This window comes from Planococcus citri, chromosome 2 (assembly GCF_950023065.1).
Source record: "Planococcus citri chromosome 2, ihPlaCitr1.1, whole genome shotgun sequence".
Taxonomy (NCBI): Eukaryota; Metazoa; Arthropoda; class Insecta; order Hemiptera; family Pseudococcidae; genus Planococcus; species Planococcus citri.
In genome coordinates, this window is record NC_088678.1 from 7,353,047 (window position 1) to 7,365,400 (window position 12,354).

General features: G+C 32.5%; 1 protein-coding gene across 2 annotated transcripts in view; it reads left to right on the forward strand.

Annotated features, from left to right (window-relative positions):
* LOC135834409 (uncharacterized) overlaps positions 1-12,247 on the forward strand; it is a 532,193-nt gene extending 519,946 nt beyond the window's left edge. For both annotated transcript variants that reach the window (XM_065348275.1, XM_065348274.1), the window contains one exon: positions 3,683-12,247. In XM_065348275.1, the coding sequence (XP_065204347.1) occupies positions 3,683-3,801 (119 nt within the window). In that variant the 3' untranslated portion in view covers positions 3,802-12,247. The remainder of the gene's footprint in view (positions 1-3,682) is intronic.
* Positions 12,248-12,354: the final 107 nt, after the last annotated feature.

The following is a 12,354-nucleotide window of genomic DNA, read 5'->3' on the forward strand; positions in this document are numbered from 1 at the left end:
ATTCATCATTACCTACAAGTCGTTTTCTGAGATTTAATTTCTTATTCGTTTACTTATTTCATTCATGAATCATACCCCAGTAACAGACTAACTTCGCTTCGTGAACGAATCGTTCGCGAACTGCTGAAAATAAGAAAAAAGGAGTTGAGTTTTTTTTTACGCAGTTTTACCTACACTTTGTTACCTATTTGAGATTTCTTTTTTTATTCTTGAATGATGCACTTGTAAATGAAAAACTCCTGTTAATACAAGTGAATCGTTCGCGAACGACTTCAAAATAGAAACAAATAATCTGAGTTTTTGAATCAATTTTGCACTTTTTAAAAAAATATTGGTTTTCAAGTAACGATTTGTTGTTGTTGGTAACTGACCGAATTCACTTTTATAAACGAATCATTCGCGAACGACTGGCCGAATAAATTGATCTGGGCTGTTTGATCAATATTTTAGACATGATTTTCTTGAATTTCCACTATTATTTTTGAATGATATTTGCTCTGGTATAGTAAATGACTCACTTGGTGCTCTTCTTAATGAACGAATCGTTCACGAACGACTTGAAACAGAAAACGTACCAATGATGTGATTGAGAATGAGACATCTTTTTAACCAGTTTTACTACGTATTTCCTTTTCTTTGATTTTTTTCTTCTTCAAATGATACTCTGTTGAATGAATGATTCCTCTCGATGAACGAATCGTTCACGAACGACTGAAAGAAAAAGACTCGTAATTTGAACTTTGAAAACAAATCACAAATTAATTTAATCAACTTTTTCCGTAAGTGATACGTGATCTTCGGGCAAATGACTTATTCCTCTCAATGAACGAATCGTTTGCGAACGACTTGAAACAAAAAATCGCTGATGTGATTTAGATACCTTTTAAAAAACTAGGGATTTATTTTTTGTTTATTTTTTTCTTCTGAACATGCTCTGTTCCCTCTGTTGAATGAATGATTCCTCTTAATGAACGAATCGTTCACGAACGACTCGAAGAAAAAGACTCGTAATTTGAACTTTGAAAAAAAAATTACAAATAAAATTTCATCAATTTTTTCCTTATGTGATTCGTGATCTTCGGACAAATGACTGATTACTCCTAATGAACAAATCGTTCGCGAACGACTTAAAACAAATAATCACTGATGTGATTGAGATAGCTTTTAAAAACTAGGGATTTAGTTTTTTTTAATGTTTTGTCTTCTGCACATGATACTCTGTTGAATGAATGATTCATCTCAATGAACGAATCGTTCACGAACGACTGAAAAAAAACTCCTGATTTGAACTTTGAAAAAAAAATTACAAATAATATTTTATCAATTTTTTTTGTATATGTGATCGGTGATCTTCGGTCAAATGACTGATTACTCTCAATGAACGAATCGTTCGCGAACGACTTATATCAAAAAATCAGTGATGTGATTGAGATACCTTTTAAAAACTGTTTTTTTCTAATTTTTTTTCTTCTTCACATGATACTCTGTTGAATGAATGATTCCTCTCAATGAACGAATCGTTCACGAACGACTGAAAGAAGAAGACTCGTAATTTGAATTTTGAAACAAATCTACAAATAATTTCATGAATTTTTTCCGTATGTGATTCGTGTTTCTCGGGAAAATGACTCATTCCTCTCATTGAACGAATCGTTCGCGAACGATTTGAAAAAAGAAACGAGTGACCTAAACTTTAAAATCAATTTTTCAAATAATTTTCATAAGTTCTTTTTTGAAATCAATGATTTATTACTCATTACTAACTGACCTAAATGAACGAATCATTCACGAACGACTCAGAAAAATTTTAATTCGTGGTTCTGTGATCATACTCGTAATTCAATCTGACGCATGATTCTCCTAAATCTATTCTTTTTCTAAATCACTCTCGGTAAATGACTGACACCTTCTGTGAGCGAATCGTTCACGAACGACTGAAAAAAAAAGAATCAAATAATCTAGGCTTTTGAATCAACTTCACGAAATAGATAGATAGGTATGTATTTAAAAAAATCTTCATCTCAATCAATGATTTATTGGTAACTGTCTGTGACTGACTCCAACAAGTGAACGAATCGTTCGAGAACGACTGAAAAAATCAGTGATTTGAACTGTCAAATCAATTTTTGCTCATGATTCTTGGATTTCTTTTTTACCGAATGATACTCTTGTGAATGTCTGACTCCTCTCAATGAACGAATCATTCACGAATGACTAAAAAGAAATAAGAAATTGTAGCTTCTAATTTACCTTAAGTTTACGAAATTATTTTTCTGAATTGTTGTTTTTTTTTTTTCTTTTTTTATTCAATGCATGATCCATCAGTTGGTTTCTCAATCTGTGGAACTTGCTTCTCTACATTTTGGAGTGTAAAACTTTCAAAATACACTTGTATCAAACACCTTCCTTGAATACTAGAATCAACTCGTCAATTCCAACACAGATTTAACTAAACTTGGGTACTTAAGTATTTCAGAGGTGAAAGGGGAAAAACATTCCTACAGAAAGAGATCACTAAGCTTCTGAAAACCTAAATATAAACATAGGATTAGATACATTTTCAAATGATCCAATTCGAGTCTACACGCTATTGATTTATGGCGAAATGAAATAAGGGTCTATGAGACACTCACACCACAAGTCCTTTTTCGTATTCCCTTCTGAGCAGCTCGTATGCATTTTGGGGGGTCGCTGACTCGATGGTTCGTATATATAAATCTTATTCACACCAGAAACGCAAATTAGCATAGAATCGAAAGGAAAACACGTCGCCACATAACAGCCATAAATTAAACAATAATGAAAAAGGGCAGAGGAGAAAAACAAAACAAATTCTAACATCTTTACAGTGATGTATGTGCCATTTAGGTATACCTACGTGGACCTAAAATAATAATTCTTAGCCCCATATGATCATAGTTATAGCGATCGAAGGGCTAACTGGAGAACTAGGCTACCTAGGAATAAATTTCGGGTTAACGTCTAAAAAAAAAACACCAAACAAATCCATACTCTAGGTCGATACAAGCAATTCGCAGCCAAAGTATCAGTATTTCAATGGTGGGTACACCAATGGAAGAAAAATTTAATGAACGTGTAAATCTTATCCTGTTCGACAGGTTTTATTGTTGTAATCGTCAGAGCGAATAAAACCGGAAAAACGAGGGTTGTGTGGTAAAGAATTTACAACAATGTATAAAGCAGCATTTTCCCTTATACTATGTATAATATAGGTATCTACTTATACCTACCTAGAATAGGTATCGCGCGGCAAACGAGCAAGAGGGATCGATTGTTTGCTCATATCGTGATATAGTAATTCTTTCGCCAATTCGTATACATTTTTCCATATAAACCTCGTGCGGGTACGAGTAAAGTGCAGCTTAGGATTTTAAAAGTTCCGATCCCCCTCACATCGCATCGCCATCGCCATTCCCACTCTTATAGGCTATATGAATTACGATTTCACTATACGTGTTCGCCTTTTAAATTTGGATAAATGCGCGTATATAGTACGCGATTTTATTGCTTCGCTTGCCCCCCTCCCCTGTATCGCCTCCTCAGCACCTTATACGAGTATTATATAGCGACGCTTTTTCTGCTAAACACTGTAGTGATAAATTCGTAAAATATTATAATTTTAAACGATAACGCGACGTTTTCGGGTATTTTTGTGTTATAGGAAAGTGCGCCGAGTTGAATTCGACTTCTTTGCAGTTTACGATATCATCGTTGACGATATCGGCGACCGTAATTCATTGTTTATTAATTATTTATAGCCTTTTAAACCCGAATAGGTGACTGCAGTACTACTAATGATTGTAATAATACATCGTATAGTTTAATACGTACACGGTTCCCTGTGCCCCTTTTACCCTCGAGGTTGTACTCTGATTTTTGATTTTTTTTTGGTTCGTTGTCGAGTTCTCAAAGTTGTTTCTTTTTGGGGAAAACTGAAATTCGAAATGCAGTTCAATGTTTTTATGGAGAGGGGAAAGAGGAGGGGAGTTGAAAATTGAAAATTTCACGATGAGAAATTGCGTTGAAAGTTTTCGACTCCTTCAAAAGATAAATGAAGATCCTCCAAAGTGCTTCTGATAAAATATATAATTTTTATAATTTTTCAATTTTTGCTTTTTTCTTGAATCAGCTGTTCGAGGAAAATGAAAAACATTTAACCCTTTCAAATGAAAGTTCAACTTAGCTTAAAATCACCAAAAATCCTGAAAAATTAAAATCGAAATTTTTCAAGCGTTGTTTCAATTTAAATTCGCTTTATTTATGAGAAACTCTAAGCTTCTCAAAGAGAGCTTCAAGTTGACAAAAATAAATCTTAAAAAAATGAACAATTTTGAATTTATCTAACGTGAAAAAACCTCAAATAATAAAAATATCACCAAAAATCGTGAAAAATTAAAATCGAAATTTTTCAAGCGTTGTTTCAATTTAAATTCGCTTTATTTATGAGAAACTCTAAGCTTCTCAAAGAGAGCTTCAAGTTGACAAAAATAAATCTTAAAAAAATGAACAATTTTGAATTTATCTAACGTGAAAAAACCTCAAATAATAAAAATTTTTGTGCAAAAAAAATGAAGAATTTATTGAGAAGAAAAGATGTATAACTTCTATAAGGAAAATATAAAATGATGACGTATCAGTGCACTGAACTCCCCCCCTTCTCTTCTCATAAAAATAAAGCAATGGTCGCAAATTGAGAAAATTTTAAATATTTTTTCTTATCCTGGCCACTCGCAGTTCATTGAACAGAAAATAGCTCTAAAGAATCAGGACAACTCTCCTCTCCCACCCACTCTCCCTCCCTCCTCGTCTTCCTTCTCCTCCTCCTCCTCCTCCTCCTCCTGCAAAAAATGAAATAAACAACAAGTTGTGGGCAAAAATTCAAAAAAAAATTTCGTAAATCGAAGAATTTTGTTCAATTTTCCTCCACTATTCCTCCCCCTCCCACCCCAAAAAATTATAATTTAAAATATTTTGATACTCAACTTCTTTAAGAAAAAGACAAAATGATGACGTGTCAGTGCACTGAACTTCCCCCTCCCTCCTCTCATAAAAATAAAGCAATCAGCGAAAGTTGAGAAATTTTAAATATTTTTTCTTATCCCGACCACTTGCAGTTCATTGAACAGAAAATAGCTCTAAAAAATCAGGAAAACTCCCCTCTCCCTCCCTCCTTCTCCTCCTCCTCCTCCACCTCCTCCTCCTTCTCCTGCTAAGAATGAAAGCAAACAAGCAGTTGGGGGCAAAAATTTTAAAAAAAAAGATCGGAAATCGATGAATGTTGTTTAATTTTCCTCTCGAATCCCTTCCCTCCCTCCCCCCAAAATACAATTGAAAATATTTTGAGATCCTTAAAATTTTTATAGAAAATTTCTATCAGAAAATACCCCCTTCTCCCCCCTCTTCCTCATCTCGAATACGAAACAAAACTTCAGAAAGCTGAGACTAAAATTTTTCAAAGAATCGTACAAATAGAAGGATTTGTTCAAATTTCAAATTTTTCATTCAACTGAACCCTCTAAAGCCCCTCTTCTCTTCTCTTCTCTTCTCTTCTCTTCTCTTCTCTTCTCTTCTCTTCTCTTCTGTTCCAAAACAACAAATCATTCATCAAAATGAAAAAGTTTTAAAGATCGGAAAAAATTCAACCACAACTTTTTTTTGATATTTTTTTCAACAAGAAACATCTCCAAAATATGATCACACCCTCCTCCCTTTCCACAAAAAAAAAAAACAAAAAAAACTTGAAGACAGCAAACATCTTGCAAAATAAACATATCTATGTATTTTATTTAATGCTCTCCCTTTCCCCTCTCCCTAAAAAATGATTGAAATCAAAATATTTTTCAGATCTAGACATTTTTTTGCAGCTTTTCATTGGGAAATAGCTCCAAGAAATCGCTCTCCCTCCTCCTTCTCCTCCTTCCTCCTCTCAAATATGAAAATAAACGACAAATTTAGACCAAAATTGTCAAAAGGTTCTTCCAAAATGAATAAATTGTTCAAATTTAAAATTTTTCTATTCAACTTTGCGCCTCAATTTTCTCTTCTCTCGTTCTCTCTCATTTAAAAAAACGAATCACTGAAAACAAATGGAAAAATTTTGATGATCCAAGTTTTTCATTTTGAAACTTCAATTTCTGTTTTTTCTGCAGAAAGTTCTTTTGAAAAATGCTAACTTCCCTCTTCTACCCCTCCTAATTTTCTACTCAAATACCAAAAAAAAAAAAAATGTTCGTGAGTTGTGACCAAAATTTTCAATCACAAAAAATCTGGCGAATAGATAAATTTTATTGAACTACATAATATCTATTTCTCCTCCTCTGCTCTTTCCTCTCTTCCCCTAAAAAAATTTATAAAAGAGGAAAATTTTCAAGATCTAAACATTTTCGTTTTGTTGCTTTAGATCAGGAAATAATTCCGAAAAATCTCCTCCTCCTTTCCTTCTTCCTTGAATATAAAAACAAAAGAGAAATTCGACCGAAATTTTGAAAAGATCTTGCAAAATGGTAAATCGTTCAAATTTTGAATATTTTGATTAAACTTCCCCTCCATCCCCCCCTCACCACCGCCCTCCAAAAATCACAAATGATTAAAATTTTAAAAAGTTTGAAGTTTTTTTATTCAAACTTCACTTGCAGTTTTTTTCGAAAGTAAATTCATCTGAAAAATTCAACCTAGCTCCTTCCCTTCCTCCTTCTCCTTCTGAATACAAATAAATTTCGAAGAACAGACCAACTTCTTGTAGATTTTTCATCCAAAAATAGTTCTGAAAATTTCAGCTTTCGGTGAAATAAAAAAAGAAAAGTTTGCAAGTTTGCCAAAATTTGAAAAAAATTACCAAAAATGGGACATTTTCCCAGTGCTTCTTTCTCAATTGCCAATTTCTGATTTTAAAATGAACTTGAAAAATTTTACACCCCTGTTCCTTTTAGAGAGGAGGAAGTGGTAGAAAAACAGGCTCGAGGAATTTTCCTAGCCACGTATTTTGTGCAAAAAATTATCAACGTCCAATAATAGCGAAATTTTCAAAATTTTCACATTTTTGACTATCCTGCCTACCCTTGATCTTGTTTTTGGGGTTCTTAATCCATTTTATAATTATCTTGATTCATTTTTTGCGTCAGTTTGAATTTTCTAGAAATATTATTAAAATTTGAATGAAAAAATCTGTTTAATTTGAGGTACCTACCGTGAAAAGACAACCCGGAAATAAAAATAATGAGATACAGAATCTCGAATAAATTCAAAATGCAACCATTCGTTTGATTTTGATTCATGTTCAGGCATAATTTTGTAAAAAAGGAACAACTTCGGTCAGGTCAGAGAGAAAAGGAAATATTGAAAATCAAAAAACAGAGATAACCCTTCCCTTCCCTACCCTGTCCCCTTCTCGACATTTTTATCTTCTCAATGTGCAGTAATGTTACGTTTTATTGTGTAAATATTACCTAATTAATACATTCTTTTACGTTTTTTTTTTCATTACTTTTTTTTTCAACGTTACATTGTTATTTATATTTTCACTTTTAGTTATTCATTATTATACCTGCATTATTTTATTTACCTATATAAATTTTGTTGTATCTAAAAGAAAAAAAAAAGGTCGTCGGAGTCCGAAAACCCCCCTCCGCGACAGATATTATTTTTATACTACCAATTTTACGAATAATACACTTTTATACGTAAATTTTTTTTCAGTAACTGTAGGCTGTAATCAATTTTGTATTGTTTTTTTTCTTTTTTTTTTTTTGGAACGGTTTCCCTCAATCCCTTTACCCTTCATTGCCCGATCCCTTTAGCTCATTTTTAGTCGAATTTTATCCCTCGGTCTGATCGTTGTATAGGTTGATTGAGTTTTTACCCATAATATGTTGGATGTACTAATACTCGTGCTGCTGGGAATGTCAACGTGCACGATTACCCTGCAATTGGATGGTTCGACTTTGCCTTTTGGGTCGAACGAGCCATACTGAATTAGGAATAAAGGGAAAATTTATTAAAAAAAGAAATCCTCATCGGATGTGCGGTTGTTGATCGGATTATATGTTGTACACTCAATTTGATTTATAAATATTATAAGGTGATGGTTCGTTTTATGCTACAAATTGTGTTGGTTATTTTTAAGGATTTGGCCAGGTATTATGAATTTTGTATACCTACCTGTTTCAGGCATCTTGTAGATGAGAAATCTTTATAAATGACACAGCTTATTTCTTCTTACACCTACCTGAAATGTGTTTTGTTGTAAGGTGGCTAAAACTACGTACCTACACAAGGATATGTTTTCTTCTCTGGTTTATTTGTTAGATGCTGGGTTTTCTATTAGAAAAAGTGAATGAGAAAAGGGTAACACAGAACTCCTCGAATAACGCACCAGTGACCGCAATGTGTGTGCGAGAAAATTACGTCCTTTTGTGAACTCAGTATATAACTAGGTACGTAAGCAGTAAAGTACCTACCTATATCGTTGGCAAAAGCTCATGAAGTTGAAAACTAATTATCGCCTAAGAACGATTTGAACTTGAACTTAGCCACGTTAGACGTTATAAGCACACGTGTAGGTAAACCCCATACCCACGTATGGTATAATTTTGAAACTTGTCGTGAACCTGGACCTATGTCTAAAATGGATAAATACTCGTATGTGTGTGAGCCAGATGTGCACTTGTGCAGAATACCTACTTACTTGGGTAGTAGGTATATGTATAAGACTCTGATACACGAATTGTCAAATTCTCGCCAAGTTTGAGGTCGAATTACGCTCGAATAATTTGTACACGTTTGTGCGAATTTGTTGACGAAGGTGTAATTTGATCCGGTGTGGTTTACTTACTTGTACACATCTTATGATGAGTTTGAAAAGCAAAATGTGTTTTGCGAATTGTTTGACAGTTGAGGAGGGAAAAAGTATACAGTTCTAAAAAAATTTCTGGGTGTGAAAATTTATTTAAGAAAAGTTCAAAATGAAATTCAACATTTTTAAAACTTTGATTATTTACTATCTTTGTGACCTTCTCAGTCAATTTAAGTACGACTTCTTAGATCTGTTCTTGCAGGTTCAAATCCAAAGTTTTTCCATGAGCCAAAGGGGAGGGGACGAGACCCTCACCCCCTCCTACCCCACTACTGTGACTTTCGACTCTGTCAAAACTAATCTGATTAAACTGGAATAGATAAAATTGCATCCGAGAATCTGTATCTTCGAATCTGGTCAGATTCAATCAAGTCAAATTGGATCCATTTATGGAATGGAATGTCTAAATTTAACCAGGTCTTATCAGATTCAGTCATTTTCCACTGAGATACGAAAGTATGTGAATGCTCAAAGCTCAATGTGTTTCATCTTCGGAAGTTATGACCCAAAAATGTTCTAGTTTTCTAAAACTTTAAAAATTTTCCAAAAAAAAAAAATGGAAATAGCTGCTCTGTTTTTACTCAAAAAATTTAGGTATCATTATTTTTTTTCAAAAATATCAGCATTTGAACCGAAGAAAAGAAATTGAACCAGGTATGAAAATAATTCTTAGAAACTTGAAAAAATTTTCTACTTTTTTTTAATTTTTTTTTTTTTTTTTTTGGTAACATTTCAAAACTTTGAAAATCTGCCTTTGAAAAAATGGAAATATATTCTGTTTTTTCTCAAAAAAATTGAAAATTTCCCAAAAAAAATTGAAAATTTCACAAAAAATTAAAAATTGATCATTTTTTTCATAAAGATCGGCATTTGAACTGATGAAAAGAAACTGAACGAGGTATAAAAATAATTCTTACTTGAAAAAATTTTCTACTTCTTTTAGTTTTTTTTTACAGTAAAATTCCAAAATTTTGAAAATTTGCCAAAAAAATAGATTCTATTTTTTCTCAAAAAATTTAAAAATTCTCTCAAAATTAGATAAAACTGAACCAGAAAGGTGAAAGGTCGTTTAAAATCTATTTTCGATCTCATCCTAGTTTGATTGGTGATGATTTTTGAACCATTTTGGAGTCTCCGGTGGATTTTTGGATAATCTAGTCCTTGAAAAATCACTATGAAAATCACTCAAAAATTGAATTTAGCGTCCACAAACTCAGATTAATCATTCTTGTGTCCCTTTCTATCGAGTTATTAGGTACGATTTTTAAAATGCGTTCCTTGTCGAATCCAACTAAAATTGTTTCCAGAGATTGAGTGCCTATTTCCGGAAAAATTCGTCATTATTGAATATAAGAAAGTAATTTCTGAAATCACCTTTTTCGGTTATTCTTTGAAGTTTTGATTGTCTCAAGTCCAAAAAATGATGCTAAGATCCTCGAAAATTTCGAAAAAATGCGATCAAAAATCAAAATGATAAGGGATAAATGAAAAACAGGAAAACATTCAGCATGGATTTTTTAAAAATTCACAATTCCTGCGTCAGAAGTTTTCCTAATTGACCCATTTTTCGAGAAAAAAATTCTCCAGTCTCTCGAGCAAAGTTAAGTAATATGAAAAAATGAAAAAAACAATTAATGAAGAAGAAATTGATGACATTTTTTTTTCAAATTTTCAATTTACATGTAAAAAGTTCTCTAAATACAAATGTAGTTTTCCTTTGCAGCAAAAACTATTCCAACAACGTTTTGAAAAAATGCTTTCATTTCATTTTTTATGATCGAGACCGAAGATGGTGGGGGGGGGGTCATTACTGGAGGACCAACAATGTCTGAAATATCAGCGGAGGTTTTTCATTCTGAAAAAACACACATGAAAATTTATTCTTTCACAAAAGTTGAATATTTTTGAAACATTTCGGTGTTTTATTTAATTCGTTTGATTTTACCTCCTGTTGGGGGGGGGGGGTCCGCACAGTGGGAGAAAAATTACTTGAATTACTTGAGATACTGCAGGAGAACGGTTTTCTCAAAACTAGGAGGTTATTTAGAGGAATCTTAGCGTGGAAATTTGAAATTAAAAAAAGTTAGGTACTTAATGCAATTTTCTCTTTTATTTAATTTTTTAAATTTTTTAAATCTTTAAGAGATTCTGCTCAAGGACGTGGACATTGCTTGAGGGGTCGATGAGAGTGATTTTTTTTTGAAAAGGGGTGGGGAGGGGTCATTTAGAAGAATTCCATTCCGTGATTTTTTTCAATTTTTTTCAGTTGGGGGGGGGGTCTTTTGGCAACACTTGGATAATTTTCAGTTGACAGACTGAAATTGAATATGTTTCCATGAAAATAAAAAACCAACAACTTTAGAAAGTGGGAGTGAAAAAAATCAAAAAATCTAATGATCACACCTCTTAAGTCAATTGGCTGTCTTTTTGAGATATTCTGGAGCTTCCAGCAAATTTTTTGGATTCTCCAGTTTTGAAAAGATTCTCATAAGCCCTGAAAATGCAAACCCAAATTATACAAATTCATTTCCAGATCGTTCAAAAAAATGTCGAAGAATTGAATTCAGGTGTTCAAAAATGCAAGCTTGATCAAATTCAACATTTTTAGCCAATTTGATGAAAATTTTATGTTTTTTTTTGTCTAATCGACGTTCAAAAATTGTCCAAAAGTTGAAAAATGAAATTTAGTGAGTAAAATTTGACGCATGATTCTTGAAGTTTTCTGTGTTTGGTTCAAAAATTTCACTAACGAGCCTTGAAAAAAAAATAGTTATGAGGAATTTTTAGCTGCATATTTACAATTTTGACTAGGTACTTTGAAATCTTGTTTTGCTCCTCTCTTGGAGAAATTCTAACCAGGCCACTGTCTGATTACACCATTAAGAAAATTCAAAAAGAAAGTCTAAAAGATTAAAGCATTACACCTATTAATAATTTCACCATAAATTTTGATTTGATCGTAGGAGTAACCAAATTTGTTCTTTTTTAGCATTTTCAAAGGAAAAGTTATAGAGTAGGTGTAAGTGGTAATGAAGATACCGAAAATAAACCCACACCAAAGTAACATCAAGCATAAAACGAACCGTTATCTTTTTAAATTAAAATAACCCAACGTAATAATAATTAATTCACGGATATCGAAATTTTTCATCGCGATTATTTGCACCTGAAATACCTGTGTATTGGTAAAGGTATTAAATACACGATGGAAAATTTTTCCAAAAAAAATACGTTTCGAGAGTACCACGAGAATATTTTCTTTTTTTATTAAATTTATAGTACAAATTGAGTGATTGTGATGTATGAAATTTTTAAGCAATTTATTTTCTAAGTGTGTACTTTGTACGACGAATAAATTATTTTTTAATTTTGTTATCTTATTTCTTACATTGTACTTATAAGACGTGTAGAGTGTACAGGTAATACTTTCACAGGTATAGGTATAGCAGCAGTCAAAACAAAGATGCGAAATTTCGCTTTGA